The sequence below is a fragment of the Lissotriton vulgaris genome, chromosome 5 (assembly GCF_964263255.1).
Source record: "Lissotriton vulgaris chromosome 5, aLisVul1.2, whole genome shotgun sequence".
Taxonomy (NCBI): Eukaryota; Metazoa; Chordata; class Amphibia; order Caudata; family Salamandridae; genus Lissotriton; species Lissotriton vulgaris.
The window spans coordinates 1,639,272,285-1,639,293,650 of record NC_141693.1 but is presented as its reverse complement, the minus strand read 5'-3'; the positions used below and the strand labels follow the sequence as shown (position 1 = coordinate 1,639,293,650).

The 21,366-nt window shown below is 42.2% G+C and overlaps 1 protein-coding gene across 1 annotated transcript in view; it reads right to left on the bottom strand.

The window, feature by feature from the left end:
• Positions 1–21,366, bottom strand: part of LOC147716885 (uncharacterized) — a 2,312,058-nt gene that overhangs the window by 1,011,679 nt on the left and 1,279,013 nt on the right. Inside the window, exon 7 of the mRNA XM_086919819.1 lies at positions 19,442–19,516. Coding sequence (XP_086775945.1) covers positions 19,442–19,516 — 75 coding nt within the window. The remainder of the gene's footprint in view (positions 1–19,441; positions 19,517–21,366) is intronic.

The window sequence follows — 21,366 nt, the reverse complement described above, 5'->3', positions numbered from 1 at the left end:
TGTAACGACATACATCCCTGTGATAATGCAGGATGAGAAGGGTACTTGTGAGTTCAGGTTGTGAAAACGATAGAGGAGTCCCTACGGTTGAAGACCCCCGTGGGGTTAATAGAGTGAAAAGTTCTAACACCCACTGCGCAATAATACTGTACAACCACCAAGTATCTACCAATAGATTTAGATCAATTTAAGACGTTTCTGTAAAACCAAAACACAATCACAGCAATATCAACATAGACAGCTTCTTATAATACTACACGGTATACATATTGCATAAAATTTCACATGATTTTATTACATTTGATAGTGAATAAATAATTTTTTTACAATTCAGGTAATATCCAGAGAGATTACCAGAAGTCAGTACACAGTATACAGTCTATTACACAATTAAAAGTCGATCAGAAAGAAAAATAACGAACAAACATTTAAAAAATCTTGAGATTAAAAGTCTACGCGGCGTTTCGGTTAAAAACCTTCTTCAGGACAGATTCTATAATGAAGCACAGATTTACTTAAACAGTACTGTCAATGTTCATAAAGTGTTTACACACAGATATAAAAAAACTGACTGTACATTTGCATATTAAGAACATTTAGTGCAAAGAAGCTCTATATTCACAATATACCTTCCTAGGTATTCTTGTTGTTTAGTTTTTATCAAGATTGTAAGGAAGAATAACAACACAAATACATACTATTCAATGGGACCTGTCTATTACACTTTGGTCGTATATGTGAAAGGCATCTTCTATTTTATATTGGTGGTTGTACTAGAAACAAGCGGGATGTCTAGCTATTAGAACATTTCATTTAAGATAAGCGTGCAAAAAATAATAAGGTGCTGATACGCGATTATCTGCAGAATAGGGTAATCAGTAAGGTAATGCTCTTCCCTCAAAACAGTATTTCTGTATCGTGCTCAGGTAATAATTACTGAGATCAGATACTAAGATGGTGTCCTAATATAGGTCAACACTTGAGACAACGACTTGCCAACATAATAAGGCTGGGTCTAGTTGTATTTGGTAATTTCTATAAAATCGAAAACACAAGGGGGTATGTTTAAATTAATCTCAAAAAATATAAATGGTTGTGCTCATGTTGTGTTTATTTGAACACAGTTACATATGAATATACCTTGTAGCCAAATTGATGAAATCCGTGCTGTGTCGGAGGTGCCACCGTTTATAAGTAGTGTTACTATTAGTCAATCTGGAAAATAAACATGAAAGGAGGCTCACTAAAACCCTTATACGTCAATTCACCTTGGTTTTAGGAGATTATGCCTCTCCATTAGGACTCACCAAGAGAGGAAGCTTTGTCAATTGCTGTAGCCGCGTGCTGTGCTTGCCTCGTCAGCTCTTTCTCGATATCGGGAACTCCTCGCGGTATCAAGAGACTTCTGTTGGGGTATGGATAGTTCCCTATTAGCACTTTTTATTTATTAATTTAATTATATTACTATAACATTTCAGCTCTTTTTATCTTCTATGCATTGTGCGCTTCTTTTGCTAACGATACTTTTAGGTCCAAGATGTTGTCGCTATTATTTATCTCAGTTTGGATTGGAGTTTTAATGAATACGTGTTTCTTTCGCAAGAGTTGAATCTTGCTAAATAATCCTATTATTTATCCACTCATCGCCTTTTAAATTTAAAATATCGGAACTCAAGTCACTATAAAGACCCTCCCGCCTCATTGTTTGAATAGGCACCTTTACTAAGTTTTAACAATTTAACATTGTAACCGGCTGATTTGCTCTGTCTCAAAACAGAAAGGGCATTAACTCTATAGCGTATCGACACCGCCTTCTTTACACACTATCCTTCGTGTGCCTTTGTGTGCTTACCGTGATTAAAAAGACCGGCCTCCCTGCTCCTCCATACACAGCATCCGGGGTTCTGCTGTTTTCAATTGGAAACATCACGGGCAAGACGAGAAGTGTTTATATACAAAGGGGGTTACCTATTGGTTTTTTTAAACGATAGCGTAATTGGATAATGCGTAGTCAGTCACGTGATCAGGGTAAACTAAATAAACTCTTGTTGTAGTCTTTTTTCTATAGATAGTGTCTATAGAGTTCCATAAAATATTCATTTAATTATTTTTAAAAGCGTATTGGTGATTGTTATTCTTACCTTGAGGCATCATTATTGATGGTGAACCGCAACTACTGATGCCCGTGTGTACAGCCGAGCCTTGCAATGTTCGATATTACTTTTCATTAATGGGACGCAAGGTACAGCTATTAATGGGATAGTGACTAGATGGATAAGTTAATATATATACTTGCCTTTTGGTATACTATGATGATAGTGATGATATGTACTATACTCTTCTACAGATACCTGTCTTTAAGGAAATTTGTCTACAGGAAAAACTTTATTAAACAGTGTGATTCCTCCGTATATAGCAGCCACAGATAGTTGGTGGTGATTTTTATACACTCAACTGATAATACGTTCCCAGTCTTCACAACTGTTCAATCCCAATCTCACACTATTTAACCTAGACATGAAGTACTGTTCACGTTTTTTTCTTGTTTGATCTAAGTCACCCCCTCTTGCGTTTATGGTGACTGTTTCTAGGCAGCACCACTGAAACCCTTTAAGGTCATGGCCCATTGTTTGCCAATGGTCTGTTAGGGGTGCACCTTTTTTTTGGGTCCTTATTGCTGATGTATGTTCATTCATACGAATGCATACCTCACGTGATGTTTCGCCTATATAAATTAGGTCACATGGGCAGCGAATTATGTAAATGACCTTTTTGGACCTACAGTTCATGAAACTTTTTATTACAACAGAGTTATTTTTATTTTTGATATTGTTTCCTTTGATGATATCCTTACAGTTGGAATACCCAGTGCAAGGGAAGGTGCCAGTCGGAAGGGGCGCTTTATCAATACTTTGTTGCGCAAAATTACTGGTGTCTCTATATGTATGCACTAGGCTACTGCGAATAGTGTGATTCCTGCGGTATGAGAACATCAGTTTAGGGAGATTATTATGTTGTTTGTCATTAATCAAGTGCCAATTTCTGTTAATGATATTTTTGATTTTGTTGCTCACTGAGCTGTAATTAGTGACAAAAATAAGCGGTTGGCAATTAGTATCCATTTTTTGTTTGGTACTGAGCAGGCTGTCCCTGTTATAATATTTTGCCCGTTTGTAGGCGTGTCTTACCATACGTTTTCCGTTTGTTTCTATGGCCTTTTTTCTATTTCTTATCCTTTCTCGCTTTCTCTTTCGTTTCTCCCTTTTTTCAGGTCAGCGTAGTGGGTCTATTCTTCTGTCAACTGCTGACTTTTTATCTGTGCCTATACTCTTCACGGTATTTTAGTATTACTGGGCGGGCGCTTAATTGGTGCGAACAGTGATGATATGCTTGTTTATCCTGGGTTGTTTGCTTTTGCAAATTTTAACAGGAGGGGGGAGAGAGAGAGTCAGTGGATTCAGTCTCCCGAGTCATACGAATAAACAAAGTGGAATCCACTCAAAGTGATAGTGATCCCTAGAGTGATGGGGAACACACAGTGTTGTTTAAATGCCCCTCACACACCAACAGGCCCCTTGGTGTCATGCTTCATCATCGGGGCCTTCGCACCCCTCTACGGGATGCGGCGTGCTACGACTCGCGAATACGCAGGAGCACTTGAAGTGAACTATGTGTGGGGGTGTGTGTTTACAAAAATGTGAGTGAGGTGAGGTGAAAAGGTGAGTAGTTAAAAAATACCTGGCGCGTGGGAGAAAAAAACTTTATTAAATCCCCGGCTGGTATTATTAAAATAAAAGTGCAGGGCGTGGTTTTAGAAAGATACGTGTTAGGGTATCAAACCACTGTATTAAAAGTCAAAATGTTTCGGAGGTCAAAGCCCCCTTCTTCAGGACAAGGGTTAATGCCCTTACCCTCCCCTTACTCACATGTAAGATGTAAAAGTGAAACTAAAAATTACCACAATGTGTAATGTTCCTCACAGTGTTAAATGTTTTGTGAGTGTTGTTGCGCCCAATTGGCGTGAGAACCTGTGGAGACAAAATCATAGATAAACATACAGGTCTAAATATCACAGGTTGAAGGAGAAGAATGATGCTTCTTCTGAAAAAACATCAGGTAAAACCCAAAAAAATAATTGGAACCTGGAAAGAAAAAAGAAAAAGGACACTACAAACATACATACACGCAACACCAACATTACTCTGTGCTCAGGTGTAAGGAGAGCACAACAGAAAGGAATACAAATCTTACTTAAAGTTCCCAAATACAGGACTTCATGAGCCTTTAGCGTATATTGGGGAATCCTTCCTTTCTAATCAGAAAACCTAAGAAATCAATATCAGGGGTTCAGTAGGAAAACTTTGTCATCAGAGCGCCACAAATACAGTGTAAAACTGCTTCTCTCTGTGGTCTATAACTCACGGTTACTGCAACAGCTAATCGCCTGCCTTCCCTCAACGCGGCTCCGATTAAGTGAGCTACAAAGGAATCAAGGCCCTTATATATGTTGTGCCTGTGGGTCATTAGCGAAGGTTAATTGAATAATGCAACCCGGTGAATGCCCAAATACGGAGAGAACAGCCTCCGCGCGTCCGGTAATGCGCTAGCGCCCTCTGCTACTCTGACGCGCATGCGCACTACCGCTCCGGAGAGACGCATGCGCTGTAGACGTGGCTGAAGCGCATGCGTCAACGGAGACACTCCGCAAGAACACGGAGCACTCGGTATTGCGTTTAAACGCCTACAGATAAATGGCGCTTTGGATTAAATGCACCGGTGACATAGATGGAAACATAGTATGTGCTAATAAGGCAAGGCATTAAGGCAATTAGATGGCCAAGCAAAGTAAACAACTAATACAGCAGTGGTGAATCAAGTTACTTTACAGGGATGTATTAGGATCAATAAAATGGACTGCTTTTACGTGTGGACTTTAACATACGGTGATTCTTTAAGGGAAAATGTTGTGAAGAGGGGAAACTCTTGGAACTTGATCCCTAAGGGGTACATCCTCAATCACAACTCGGTGATACCTTGTTATACTAATGTAATAATCCATATGTACCCAGCAAAAAACATTTGTTGTATGTAACCACATGTGTTCATCAACAAAATTATGATGGGTAGTCAGAACGAGTGTTTATCTGAGAAGGTTCCATGGAATGGAATCATTCAGCCCAGTGGTGTCCGTTCCCAACCGAAACACCCACCGTTGTTCTTTTTCTAGGAGACCTATCTCTGAGGGCAGTTGTTCAATTATAGTCCACTGTAGCTCATTCACACAGTGTTGTTGTTCAATATAATGGGTTGACATCTTAGTCGTTAGTTTCTTGCACCTGATGTTGCTTTTGTGTTCATTTAACCTGACCCTGACAGGTCTGGTGGTCATTCCCACATATTCCTTTCCACATGGGCAGGTAATTAGATAGACTACATTTTTACTGTTGCAGTTCGTAAATGCACGTTGTTCCCATGTTGTCCCATTGGTAAAAGTTAGATTCTGGCTCTTTCTCGTGAGGTGGCAGTTATTACAGTTGCCACACGGGTAGTGCCCATGTATGCCTTGTAACCTCGTCTGATCCTTGGTAGGGGGGGGTGGTCTAGTATGAACTAGTATATCTCTTAAGTTCCTACCCCTTCTGTGAGCAAACAGAGGTTTCTCCAACGTTAAGCCACCACTCGTTAGAGTGCGCCAATGTTTGTGGACCAATTTTGTCACTTGGTTGCTGACCGGACTGTATGTGGTAACGCAAACCGTCCTGTTTGCGGCATCCTCACTGCGTGGATTGTCCTCCAGAAGGGCATCCCGGTTATTATTTCGTGCTCTGGTAAAGGCTTTTTTGATCACAGTTTCCGGGTATTTCCTCTGTCTTAGTTTTGCACTTAGATCCTTGGCCTGAGTTTTGTATCTGGCCACATCAGTGCAGTTCCGCCGAAGGCGTAGGAACTGTCCATAAGGAAGGTTCTCTCTCAGATGACGAGGATGAAAGCTGTCAAATCTGAGGAGACAGTTCCTTGCCGTAGGTTTGAAATGTGTTTCCGTTTTCAACATGCCGGCTTCGAAATAGATATTCAAATCTAGGAAAACCATGTTGGTATTAGATGCCTGGTGAGTGAATTTCAAAAAGGCATTTTGATTGTTAAGCCAGTCGATGAATTCAGTTATCATGGTTGCATCTCCATCCCAGATGACCAGGATATCATCAATGTACCAGGTGCGAATCCTTGCCCTGTGTGGATTGTCTTGGTGCAGGATTTTCGTAGATTCCAAATGGTGGACATACAGTCCAGCCAGGCTCGGGGCAAAAGTGCTGCCCATGCTGTTTGCTTTTGCGCCACTGTCTCAAATGAGATCGAGTTAATTGTGGAACTCCTACTATTTTGCGCGGCCTTTATGCGATTTCGTGATATTGTATGGCACCTGATCCTTCTATATTATATTATAAAATGGAACCTTTAGTATCCTGTTATTCGCATTGTATGTTCAACAGCCAGTGTTGATTGAAGTTGTGATACATTCGCTTCAGGAGAGTTTTGTCCTAATTAACTTGCTATGATGACACTGATTAGCGGCCGGCCCTGGTGGTTGTAGGCCCATATTTGTAACTGGTTGAAGTATCAATAAAGGTTTTCGACAAAAAAAAATAAAAAAAAAATCTTGAATTGTAGTACAATTGACCAAAGGGTATGTTAATAACTTGGCAGGGAGGATGATTGCTCGTAAAGTGTGTGAGAAGTTGGCCTGGTATATAATGCTCACTAATTCTAGCGATCACTTTGTACCACGCCAAGCAACCCTTATGATGATCGGTTGTAAGTCAACCTTATAGACCAGTTATCCTAGTAGTAACGTGGACAAAGCAGTCTTAGGCTAAACTCAGAAAGGCATGTGAAGCCAGCTGTATTACCATACACAACCCCCTTGAATACCAAATGAAAGGACACCACACAGATATATATTGAAAATATATATATATTTATTAACTACAAATATCCCCTGAACTCTTTATGAGCACAGAAGCACAAGCGTTAAACAAAACACAGTTTAAAATACACAAAAGTTGCACAATATGGATGAGCCCTGGGGGCCACCTAAACCATATACTAAGAAAGTGGTATAAGAGATACCAATCTGAAAGGAAACAGGCCTAGGGCCTTGGGAATCGCTGGAGCTGTTCGGGACTAGCAGTGACTAAGTCGGGAAAGGCCCGCGGGACTCGGTGCAGTGTTTAAAGTGCACGCACTCACCAATACAAAGTCTATGGTGCGTAAAAGTTAGAAAGTTAGTTAGTTCGGAACCTTCTGAGTGACCTAGAAAGCTGAAATTTGAGCCACAGGTCTTAGAGGTGTGTACCAGTGTAGGAACACCGGCGTTGCTGATTTATCTCACCCACAGGAAGCGGGTGCACAGGGTCGAAGTAGTGTCGGGTTTCGTCACGCTGGTCGATGGTGCTTGGAGCTGAAGATGCTGCAGGCGGCTCGATGTGAAGAGTTCCGGTGGATCCAAGGGTGGATCTGAAGATGTGAAGACCTGAAAGCAATGTTCAAAGTCACTAGCCAGTGACTACCGCGGAACCAGATTGGAACCAGGCGATGTCGGGTGCAAACAGGCGTTGAGGTGTAGCTTCTCGCTGCTGCCACGTGGACACCGGGGGTCGAGGAAGTCCAGGAGTCGGTCACGAGCTGTCCCACGTAAGCTTCTCGCTGTTGGCGGTGTTGGCAACTTGATCGGAGCAAACAGGCCTTGGCTAATGCAAGCCACGCAGGACTTGAAAAAGGCTTCTTACTCGGACCAGCAAGGTCAGAGCAGGTGCTCCTTTACACAGGAACTAGGGCAAGTCTGGAGCAACCAGACCCGCAGTGTAGTTCTTTGGTTTCATCACCAAAATGGCCGCTGACCACGTGGCTAGTCTGCCAGGATGGCGCGTCGAGTGGAACAATGCAAAAGGGCCCCACGCAGATCGTGGAGATGCTTGGGGGGGCTGATCTTTGGTGCAAGGGCTGCTCGGTGGTGGCGGTTCTCAGTCCCCAAAGCACAACATCGAGGATGCCTCTGATGCTGCGCAGTCAGCTCTTCGGGTGTCTTCCAAGATGTCCGGTCCCACGTCTCTCGGTGCCTCCACGGGTCCCTTCTTTGCAGGGACTGTGGATCGGGCTTTTAGAAGTCTGGGAGTCTGGGTCTTGTCAGGCTCTGGGCTCCGGCGGGAGGCGGGAGGCGGCGGCAAAGCAGAGGTCGATTCGCTGGTTGGTACCTGTGTTCACAGGGTGGCCACTCCTAGGCCACAAGGGAGATTCTCTTCAGTCTTCTGTGCAGCAGAATGTCGAAGTCCAGTCGTCTTCTTAGTTTCAAGTTGATTTCAGGATGATCTGCTGTGCAATGGCACTGCTCCCACTCTTATTCCCAATCTGAGGGGTGGATCACCTATTAGGTCCCTCCTCTGGGTGGGACCAGGAAGGGGGGCGGTTACACCCCCTTTCCTTTGTCCAGCTCCTCGCCAGCCCTGGGTCTGGAAAGTCCCAGGACCGGTTTGGACTGGCTTATGCACGGGGACACCTTGTGTGCCCCGGGCATGTCTCAATCTATTCAGCCCTGTCCTACCCAATACACAAAACCCTATCTGGGGTGGTGCTCACACCTCCCAAGGCAGGAAACCCTTTGTCCAAGCCTCCCTCGCTGGAAGGACTCCCAGCAGCAGGAGGTCAGACTTGTGTCTGTGGGGCAGCATCCATTTTGTGATGCTGAGGCTCTGGTTAACTTTAACCGGGGTTAAGGCTACACACATGTCGTGTCCCTCTAGAAGGGTGGAATGCTATCCCCGTCGACAGAACTGTCGAGGGGATAGTATTCCAATTCGTATGACACCTTACTCGACATGTTTTGATAAAGCCAAACCAAAGATAGCATATAACCGCGAGGATTATAATGCACTTAAGAGTATATGGTATGGCAATATCCCGGAACAGCTAATCGAGTGGTTCCCGACAGCTGCAGACAGGCTCAGCTCATGCTAGAGCACCATTTCACATATTACCAAGCACTCTGCCTCCAGGATTGAGGAGGCCTTCCATAGGAGTGGCTGACAGGAACATATGTGTCCAGTTTAAGGTTAGATATAGGGATACTATACCTAAGTAAGAGGTGATTACACCAACTTACCCCAGCTGAGTGATCAGCCAGTTGTGTCAAATATGGAGGCCAGGCCAGGGGTGGCACAATACATGCTGCAGCCCCTGGTAGACCTTGGCTACACCTATGCCCTGGGTACCTATGGTACACTGTTACAGGGGCCTATAAGGTGAACCAGTTCCAATTTTGTATGCACCTAAGGTACATGGAGTCCATTTTAAGGAGAGAGCAATGTCAAAAACCAGCTAAAAACCAGGCAAAAAGTTTGGGGGTAACCATAGTCAGATATCCACCTTCCTACAAAGTGGAGCATCGTATTTTTATCAGTTGGTTTTGTAAATAGCTCTACATTTATATGTCCATCGACATGTTTGATAGTTAGATCAAGGAATTCACATTTTAGTCTATCAAAGTGGGAGGTGAATTTAAGATTGCTGTCTCCTAAGTTTAACCAGCTGATGAATTCCTCCAGGGTTTCTGAAGGCCCTGTCCAAATAAAAAAAACATAATCAATATAACGGGGCCAATTGGTGATGTTTTCAAAAAATGGTGCAAGACTGTTAAAAATATGATGTTCTTCAAATCAAGAAACACAAAGGCATGCCAGATTAGGAGCACAGGTTGCTCCCATGCTGGTACCTTCAGTTTGTTTATACAGGTCTTTGTTGAATAAAAAAATGTTGTTTTTAAGTACTAGGGATACAAAATCAATGATGAAAATTTCATGGGCATTAAGGTCTCTCTCTTCTGTGCTCAGCATGGATTTAATCATTTTAATAGTGGCGTCCTGCGGGATATTAGTATATAACGCCTCGATGTCCAGTGTAACCAAGAGTTGCGTTTCTGGATTGAATTCAAGACCTTCCAATAGTTGTATGATGGAAGTGGTGTCTTTAATATATGCCTTTTGAGCCACAGCAAGCAGCTGTAAAAATATATCTGCATATTTACTCAAAGGCTCAGTGAGAGAGCCAATACTGGAAACTATAGGACGCATAGGTGGGTTAGCCAAATCTTTATGGACCTTAGGGAGTCCGAATAAAGCTGGAGTAGTGGGATTGGTATTGTTCAGAAAGGTGTATTCTTCTTCACATATTACCTCATCTTCTTTTGCATGTTGTAAAAGAGTATGGATTGTTGTTTTGAGGAGGGTCCATTCAGTGAGGTTAGATGGTTTATAATGTTCTTTATTGTGTAGTAAGCAATACATCCTGTTATTATATTCTGTAGTATCCATGACTACAATACCTCAGCCTTTATCGGCTGGTTTAATTGTGAGGTCAAGGTTGTTCTGTAAAGCTAAGAGGGCGGCTGCTTCATTTTTAGTCAGATTATGTTTAGTCCATTGTTTCTTATTTAACAGATCATCTACACATTTATCTACACTGCGCTCAAAGGCTTCGATATCCTTGGGAACCATACTGATGTTAGGAGTCCAGGATGATTTGTTTTTCAAACCAGATTTGTTAGAACTGATCTGCCTGTCTTTGCCTGTGAGTTCAGGGTGCACAGCTGGTTATTTCAGTCCAGCAGGATGGTGCACCCATGTGAGTTCTGGGTAGGTAGTGTGTCTCTGTTAGTGTAGGGTGAACAACATGTTGAGTGGGTGGTGTGTCTTTATGAAAGGAGGATGAGTGGTGTACCTGAGTGATTGCAGCCCATAAAAGCCAAATCTATTGCCTTTGACACTGCTCGTTTTGGTAATAATGTCAAAGCCAAAGAATGGCTTAGAAATGTTTCACATGTGGATACCTCATTTATTGCTCCAAATGCATGAAGTTTCTATTTGAGAGACGTTCTTACTCTAAGGCTCTCGTCATAAAGTAGAACTAAATCAAGAGTAATACCACAACAAAGCAGTTACATTACTGTAGTTAGGATATATATATATCTCTCAATATATATATATACAATGTACCTCATATTATAGGGTATTATTCAATGTAGGCTGTATGGCCCATAAATGACTAAATACGAGTGATGCATTACCAATAGATATACAGGTTAAGGCACAAAAGTTACAGGAACCTTTTGCACGTACATGACAAGCTTTGTGTATTTTTAAAAAAACTATAATGTAGTTTTGTCATATTTCAGTAAATCATTATCAGCAAATGTACTCTAATTGGAAAACGCTAATATGCAGCAATTCAAAAACACTCACATATGTGGGGCTTTAAAAACACTCTAAATGAAGGTTTAAGTATTAGGCAGTGATATGCTGTTGAAGCCCTCATAGTGCAAAATACCACAAAAACAGTTACTTTTGACAGAAATGCTCTCTTGTATTCCTTTTGCAGTTTTATATAGTGCAAACACGACCCAAGAGCATGGTAGCACTTTACATGACCACCAGATTAAATTACACGAGGACAGATTTTTTTTTTTTTTTAGGGTCAGGGAAATTAATTATTTGCCCAGGATCATGGCCCCCAGTTGCAAAGGGCAGCTTTGTTCACTCTGCCACATGGCCCCCCTTTCACCAAATAACATTCTGAATAAAAAATCAGGAGTTTTCATTTCCCCCCCATTGACTTGAGGAAAAGGCAATTTAGACAGGAGACTGCTAAAATAAAGCCATTTTTTTCTGAGAAAATCAGGAGTCTCCTGCCTAAATTGTGGCTGTTGGCATGTGTGAAATATTTGCTGTATGTTTAGTATTCCCCTTAGGGTGAACAACCGTCCGTAAATTTCATGGACTGTCCGTAATTTGGATCTCAAGTCCATTGTCTGTGATGATCCCTTTTACGGACACCGTTTGCCTGTAATTTTGGGCATTGCAGGGACAACACTGTTCCCCTGCATGAAGCCTCAACTCTGTGATGGGGCCACCTCAAGCAATCCTCCTTAGGGCACAAGAATAGCATCACCCTGCCCTTTGTCATTCTGTATGCGGCTGTTTGTCACATAGAGAATGACAATGTGCCAATCTGGGCTGCAAAGTATGTGGTGAACCTCCCCAACTTCGGTCTAGGGCAGCGCATTCTGTCAGATGAAAGAAATGTGCAAAAACACCAATGCTGCTACATGAGAATCCAGTTAATCAAAAGAAGCTGGTGAAAGAAGTTAAAAAGAAAGGATTACGGTTCTTTCAGTCTCATCATTTTAAAACTGATGCATTTTCGATATTATATTTAAGGAAGCCATGCTGCTTTTTTTATTTTATGCAACTAACAACCATTGACAAAGCCAACAGTTCTTGCTTGTTGTAGGTGTAACATTTCTTGTGTTATATATCTGGATACAATGACAGCAGAGGCAAAATACCCTCGGGCGGCACACTATGCTAAGCACAGATTAAAACAATTTTTTTAGGTGTTTTAAGCCACGCCCTTAATTACATCAAACACCCCCTTTGGAGAGCCCCCCCCCCCCCCCCCAGTTATTTCATCCAACTTAAAGACCTGGAAACAACACCATGTCACAGTCACCTCATGGCCTGGCACTGTGCATCATGCACGACTCATGCCTTCCACTTTTCAGTGTGCAGGGGCATATTGAACCCTCCCCCACCCCACCACTTGCTTTAGGAACTACAGCGAGGGTGAAGTTCTTGATGGGCCTCTTCTGTATGCCACTCTGCAGACCAAGGCTCAGCTCATAATTAATATGAAACGGTGGGCAAGTGAAAAGATGGGCGGATGGCTGAATGGATTACTGAAAGGGTGAATGGATCAATGAAAGGGTGAATGGATGGATGATGAGAGAAAGGATGGATGGATGACTGAGTACAAGAATGGATGAGAGAAATGGTAAATTGATGGATGTATGGGTGGAAGAGTAGATGAGTGGGTAAAAGGGTGGATGGATGGATGAGTGAAAGGGTGGATGACGGGAGAGTGAATGGGTGGATGGATAAGTGAAATGATTGATAAATTGATAGGTGAAAGGGTGAATGGATTGTCGGATGACTGAAAGGGTGGACGTAAGGATGGACGAGTGAGTGAAAGGGAGGGTATATGGACAAAAGGATGGATAAATGAGTGAAGGAGTGAAAGGGTAGATGGATGAGAGAAAGGATGGGTGAGTGATAGGGTCAATGGATGGATTCATGAGTGGATGAGAAGATGAATGGGTGGATGGATGGATGGATGGATGGAAAGAAGAATGGCTAAGTGAAATGGTTGATGAGAGAAAAGGAGGATGGATGGATGATGGAAAGGGTGAATGGGTGGAAAGATGAGTGACTGGGTGGATGGATGAGTAAGTGAAAGGATGGCTGGATGGGTAAATGGCTGTATGGATGGGCGGAACAGTGGATGGATGAGGGTGTGGATGGATAGAGTGAAAGAGTGCTTGGATGGATAATGGATGGATGAGTGAATGGATGGGTGGAACAGTGGATGGATGAGGGTACGGATGGATAGGGTGAAAGGGCGGATGGATGCATAATGGATGGATGAGTAAAAGGGTGGATAGAGGAGTGAAATGATGAATGGAAGGATACATGATATATAGGTTTACAAATGGTTGAATATGTTTGGATATGGATGGGCTTACTTATATACTATAGCGCGACCTCCTCTGAAGTGTCTGTAAAACTTACCTTTTGTCCTGAAGTTTTTTCCTGATTTTTTACACTCACCGTCCTGAATTTGCACCCATGCCAGTTGGTCACCCTAAGTGTGGCATATGGTTTATCTTTCCAGGTTTCGTACTTTACATGCGTGCAGCCAGTTTTCCATTAACTGGATTGCAATTTTGAATGGGCTCTGGATTTGTGTCTCTGCAATACGGTGTCTCCTAACCCGGATTATGATCTACTAATGAGCCCCTTAGTTTCGTATGAATTATACTGTTCTGGAGTCGGGATTATGGCCTGCGCAGCGGCTCATGGGGTCCTGGGCAATTGGAATATATGGACTACAGCCCATGACTTTTTGGCATGCAGTTATCTAGAAGAACACCCGAGTTGTCCTCTTATAATGCTAGAGGCGCCGGCTGTTGAAGAACATGTGTGTTCTTTCCCATTCATTCCCCATTTTACCTTGGAGGCTTTAGCACTCAGTGTGCAGACTAGAGTCATGATGTAAGTCTAGGGATGCTGAAAACAAGCCATTCTCATATGAAGCATTTCACGCATTATTATTTTGTCTATTACCCACCCAGGTTCTGAGGGTTACAGGGTCACCCCATTACATGTAATGGTCAATCACAAAGGTAACACCACCACCCTTTGCAAGGAGGCCGTAATGCAATAATTTCATAGTAACTGCCAGTCTGTAATTTTCTGGACTGTCAAGAGCAACTTCCTGCTCTTCTTCCCCTGTACCCACAGTGCTGTTTCCACTGACAGACATTGTGGTAGGAAGTAGTAAGGAAGAGAGATAAGGTTTTGCACAGTGTGGGGAACTATAATCCTTCAAGCTTGAAAACCCAACAGCCAATACATAGGGTCTACCAACTCACCTGCTCAGGATTTCCCTTCCCACTCCAGATGTCTCTGGTTAAATGTGAGTACGGGTCTCTGAGAAAGCACGACTGACCTACTCAGATTTGACTGCTAAATAGGAACCAAACCAAAGTTGGTGGCGCCATGTCGTGTAGTTCCTAAAAATACATAGGATCTGAGCATTTGTTGGACAACATAAACGAAGGGATTGCTGTCTAGACTGATTCTGGACAGCCCCACAGGATATGTCAGCCTATAGACCGGTTAGTTCACAGTGCCACTATAAGCCCCCTAAACCTACCAAGGAGCGAATAGTTTCTGGCAACTATTGAGTATGACAACCCTTCACCCTTCAAGCAGCGTGGAAACAGTACAGTACTTTTCACTCAGTCTCACTTAGTCTCAGAGAGATTCAAGGAATAAATGTTGGGGACATGTTCAATGAGCATTTATTGAACCAGAGCCATTCTAATATAAAACATGGTTGCTGTGACAATCAATAGACAGCAGCAAATGTAAGAGCCTACAAGCACATTTATACCATGGTGCTAAGCAACGAATACATGCATGCATATATAATAATAGTAAACTTTGCGTACTCCTACTATGCGTACCCCACCTAAGTGTACCTCAATGTACCTAAGATATATGTGGGTGTGAAGCCAAGAATCCTCGAGGAAAGAGCCAACCACATTACCTGATGAGAGAAAATGAAGGACGCCATCTTGGTAACGAGTTGGACGCACCGCAAGGGATGTCAGAACGCTGCGTGTAAGTGTCATCGTAGACGCGTCTCCTCTAGTTACCTAGAGCAGCCTGGGGTGGGTTTGAGAGGCTGTCCCCCAACATTGGACAATGCAGGTTGCCTGGGTGTGACCGGGCACCACGAAACAAAGAAAAGAGCCAGCCCAAAACACAATGTCGTGAGGCCACAATGAAAAGGGCACAAGAAAAGAACACAAGTCACAGCTCTCTCTGACGCAGTGGGAGAGCGGCCTAAATGCACGATGCTCATAAGGAGAGCACCACAATGCCCTGCTGGGTTTGCCCGCATTTCTTTCACAAAAAACACTCGCTTGCACCTTGTGGAGGCCCCAGGACGACAGGGTCACCACCAAATAATAGCTAAAGTGCAGGAGGAGCTGCAGGAGTAGGGCAGCCTCCCCCAAAAGAATCACTAGGGTCCCCACCCTAAGTTGGGTAGGACTGAGAAGTAACACCTTAAGGGTTTCCAGACATTTTTCAAGCACTTCCCAGGCTGGAACATGTGTTCTTTAGTTAGGAGGGCAAAGACTATGACTGCAGCCTCTGTGGCCTGAGGGTGGTCAACATAAGGTTTCATGTTGCACAAACATCTTCTACGGTGACAGATTGTAATTACACATGTGCACTGATTATAAAGGTGATGCCCTTTACGGGCTATGTTTAAATTGCAATATTTTATGCTAAAAGTTAGTTAGAGTGTATGCTGCAAATACCCTGTGGGGTGAAGGGATATAAAATCACATGCTGTGATTATAACTGCGATGCCCTTTAGGGACAATGTTTTAATTGCATTATTCATACTAAAACCTATGCTGAGTACATAAATCACCCAGACATGCAGAGACCCTTTCTCCTGTGAATGTTGTAATGAAGTAATAATGCTGACAACCTCTCATATTCAAGGTATACATGCTTTATTGTCAATATTTAGAGCTCATGGTCAAGGTATACATGCTTTATTGCCAATATTAAGTGTGTCCGTTCAAAGTGATATTACATTATTGCATTTGAATACAAAAAGTGATGTGTTGATCTAAATCTCCCTTTGGGAGGGGTAAGAGTGCTTACACAATGTCACTGAGAAGTATTTCCATGTGTGTGTGTGTGACAAATGTACCTTTTCCTTTTCCAAAATTCACACATTTCCAAACATTATTGCGTATCTGTGAATGGTGATTGCTTTCCCACACCACCTCCATTGAGTAGCACTGATTCACTACCCTATAACTCAAGCAATACAATGGGGTGTTTGGTTCCCAGTGGAGGACAAATGCGGACCCATTACTTGTGCAAGCCGCACAACTAGAGTGATTCTTCAGTCAAGTTCTATTGAGTTCTATTGAGGCCAGTTACAGACACACACCAAGATTACAACTTCATTGAACAACCTTTAGAGTGAGAAGGCACTCATGCCAAAAAGGCTACCAAAATGGCTAGTAGGAAAATAGATGACTCAGTGGAACAAACAGCAGAACATTTGCAACTAGTATGCCAGGAACCTCTGGTAGCTGCATTTGGCAAACTAAAAAAAAAGAACCTACAGACAGTGCATCATCCAATATAATTATTAAATAAAGATGGTAAATCGTGTTCCAAGACTTTGGCAGGTTATATGCAAGACTCTCTTAATGTAATACTATTCAAGGACCAGAAGGATTATTCAGCATCAAAACATCAACAATGACATCGAGCAACTTACGGCTTAACTTGTTTACACAGGATCAAAAGTAAACTGCACTGATACCAATAAAAGTTTATGCGGAATATGCCTTTGGCCAGGTTCTATGGACAAATTTATGAAAAGTAATGAACTTTTTTTAACAAGACCTTCTGCTCCCATCATAATTATTGGGGATCACTACTCAACATGTTTTGATTATACTAGACAGAAGGCAAGGGTTGTCTTTTCACCCTTGCTATCTGATCTATTTGTAGTGCCCATGCCAACTGTGCTGTATATCAGTTTTGAGATTAACATTTTTTAACTGGTTCATCAAATTAAATTATCAGCTGCCAACCTGCTCTTATCATGCAGTGATTTAAAACCTTTGGAAGAACCATTAGAAAGTATGAAGAAGTTTGGAATTCTTTCAAGTTACAAAGTCAACGTCAATAAAATAGATACTGACATGGCAATAACATATGGTGGATAGGTAGGCAAAATAGAACTCTGAAAAGGTCAACTATTATTTAGGGGTTATAAGTTCTAAAATATTGACTATCTTGTTGCACCTAATAATGTGAAATGGGCTAAGAGTAAATAATTGGTCAGTTAAAACCTCCCCTGTCATTAGTTGGTAGGGTTAAAATGACAAATTGTCAGATCATGTTTGGGGAGTTATGGGAAAAACAAGGAGTACTGAGAGTGGTGGTTGGGATCCTTTGCCTCTGATATTCTGGGGTTTGTCCAAGTATGGTTCTGCACAATTGGTCCAAGTGCAACCCCTTCAGCACTTGACACTCATTGGCAACTAGGGCAAGCAATTACAGGTTTCTCTGGGAGGTAGTGTGGGGGTGTAAAAGGTCAGAACTCGACAAACCCCCAGCAGTGCAATAAGGGATTGTCCAACCCAGTAGTTTACTATGTAAAATAGAAATATTTTAATACTAATGTTAAACTTAGTAATTTACAGAACAGGCAACAGGTATACTTGGGCTTCTATGCCTTGTATCCTGGATCACTTCTCCCCTCTCCTGAATGCCCCCACCTTCATAAGTAGGCAGGTCTTCGTCCTCCGTGTTTGAGTTTTCTAAGTCAAATATCAAGGCTCATTTGTAGATCACCCCTTTGAATAGTTTATGCACTCAGTTATCTCATACAGTTCACGTTACAGTTTTCACCACAATAGAGTTGGTTCAGTACTACTCTGGTGGCTGGTGGAGACCTACGGTGTGCAATCTTCTTCCAGGTGCAGAGACTCCAGCTAGACGTTCTTCTTCCATTTGGGCAACAACAGAGGCCTTTGCCTACAGTTCTTGCAGGTATGGTGATCTCCAGACACTGCCTTTGTGTAACGCGAGGCTCATTACAGCAAGATATCTCCAACCTTAGGCTTGGAGATAGGAGCTTTCAACAGCCACACTCAACACCCCTACCATCTAACTAATTACAGTGCTACAGGGGGACCAATCAGCAGCCCCTCTCAGAAAAATGCCCAACTAAATTTCTAAAGGAGCCTTGTCAACCCTGTCCTCACTTCGGTAATAAGTTTTCCTTCTTTCAGCTTCAGGAATTTCAGCAATATGTTTTCACTGCCGGGAAAAACTAACCCACCTCCCTCTTGTGCAATGGAGCAGGCCCGAATCTTCAAAGACCGAACCAACAGGCCTTTCTTAATATGGGTCATTCATGTTTAGCCTGAATGCACCACACAGGTCACATACAAACACTTGCGTAACACACATTTGGGATGTTAATTCTAGGATCTGGCCTAGCACGTAGAAGCAGAACTTCACAGGAATGGACCAGCACACCTCCACTCCAATGGCACAGGAAAAAAGATCTGTTCACAACTATGAATTCATAAAAAGGCAGCACACTACCACAACTACTCTACACACTAGGCCCATGATAGGCACAGTAGTCCACAGTCAGTAGATGAAGACATGCTTGGTGTGCTCATTTAGGTCATATGAAAGGTCCAGGACATCATTCATATCAAGGCATAGGCCTAGGCCTCTCAGCATACACTAGATTAGTGTTACGCGAGGGCCAGCATTAAAAAACCAAGATATCAGATTCTCAAGGTTCGCCACTGATGGCAGGAGTAAATGACTATACGCTATGCAGAGGACTTTGCTGGCCCATCAACAATCGTTTTGAAATATATATGTAATTTTTCAACAATTTTCTATTTATGTATCAAAATGCTTCTTTGACAAACTAGAAGAACACATCAATATATTTATTTTTAGATAATAAAGTCTATAGTACAGGAATTTTGTAAACTGTGACATAATGGTATATTTTGCTGCTGAAAGTGATGTGGTAGATCGAGAAGTGAAAAAGCTTACAGCTATACAGACATTCACATTATCAGTTTTTAAAATTACTTTTCAAAATTAAAAATACCTTTTGTTACAGTAGATGCTATTTACCATTTCTGAAACAAAACATTAGTTTGTGAGCATTCATTAAAAGAGAGATAAATACTTACAGCTTTTGAAGTCTGGGTGGTGTGATCATAACAGTTTTTATTGTCTGTATTGCCACTTTTGTTCCCCCTATGTACCTGAGGATATAAAAATAGAGACAATATTTCACTGATCACTTCTGTAAAGGTATATCACAATAAGTATAATAACAGAATTTTTTTTATTAAGTACTTTCGGTTATATGCGTTTGATAAATATGATGCAGCTTTCTAGTCCTGAATTCCACACTCAAGGCAGGAAGATTGGGATATCAGGAATCTGTGGAATAAAATGTACCCAACAGAACAACACTACCCAAGTAATATCTACTATTAACAGAGATGTTACTAGAAAGATCCTTGAATCTTGAAAGATTGCCATAATAGCCCCTGAAATTTAGATGTTCACTCTGGGAAACTGGCTCTATATATAAACTACACCAAAATGAGGTATAGTGTGTATGGAGTCCAGGTGACCCCAGAGGTAGGCAGAGGATAAAGTTAGATAGAACCTTACTCTCTATTTGTGGTAGAGTGGTCAAGCAGTAAGGCAGTATCAGAGGACAGTGTTAAGAATTTGATGCACACACTAAGTCAGCAAATGAATTCACACACTCAAGGACTGAACTCTAGACCAATTTGTTTTTGTATAAAAAAAATATACTGATGTTTTATTTTTAGAACCAAGCAAGCCTGGCACCGGTAAGCATTAAATACTTTACAGTAATAAGTTGCTGAAGGTAGAACAGTTTGAAAATGCAATAGGAATTGTACTTTTTTTGATTTCCAGGGGATGCAGTAGGTTGCAATACTTAGCAAATACAGTACATTGAAATGAATAGGCTTTTTCAGTAAAGTTACTTTTTACGTTACTTTTCTAACTCAATGCTGGGTATCTAGATTCAGCACTGGGAGATTTCAAGCAAACATGTAAGTAAATACGTTTTGGTTATTTGTGCGATTTTTAAGGAATATTTTTAGATTTTAAAACTCTACTATTCGAAACATTGTCAATGTTATCCTATAGATGAAAAGCAGGTTATTGGTTCAAAGGTAAGTTATCGACTGTGGGAGTTAAGGTTCTGGGGTGCGACTCTGGGGTCCCCCAGTGTCAGTAATGCACTCTTGTTACACCCTCAGCGGCACTAGGGCGGCCGAGTGCAGAGTGTTGAGGCCCAATGTTATCCAATAGCGGATAGGGGGCCTCCAGCTGGTGGCTGCTGGCAAGCAGGACAGTGGGTTGAGGGAGCAAAGCTCCTAGGGTTTAGGTCAGGCCAAATGGGGAAACAAAGTAGCACAAAAGGTGCACCCTCAGCGGCACTGAAGCGGCCAGGTGCAGAGTGCAGTTTCAACGTAGGGCGCCCTGTTTGCAAAAGCATTGCAGGCAGGGAGACAAAGGACTCCTGGGTGCGACCACCTCTTCAAGAGGTAAGTTGGTACATAGGGGTTGGCTAGGCATTGTTGGTTTGGGCACACAAGGCTATGGGGCGGGTGCAGGGGTGTCTTTTCGGGTGGAATCTACTTACCAGCACATGGTCGTGGTTAGGTGGGCCTTCTGGATATAGAGAAAAGGCCGAACAGTGGTATGCTATCTAGGTGTTCTGGCGCCACTCAGGAGAAAACCACAGTAAATATCTCAAAGTTACTTATTTGATTAATGGTGCTGCAAGGTGGGGAGAACCACCAACCTCCCCAAAATTTAAGGCCTGAGCCTACTGAATCCAATTACACTCCCCAGCACACGTCTATGATGTGTAAAAATGGTTCAACAGTGCACAATATCAGCACAATTTATACAAAAGAATTAAGATTTTCTCTGTCTTCTTTTCTTCTTTTATTTTGCAGATCTTCAAACAACCGACACGTGTTTCATCGCATACAGGGTAATTTGACCCGAAATGTTTTCAAGGCTGTGTAGGTATAAACTAATGAAAAACCAATGTACTTCC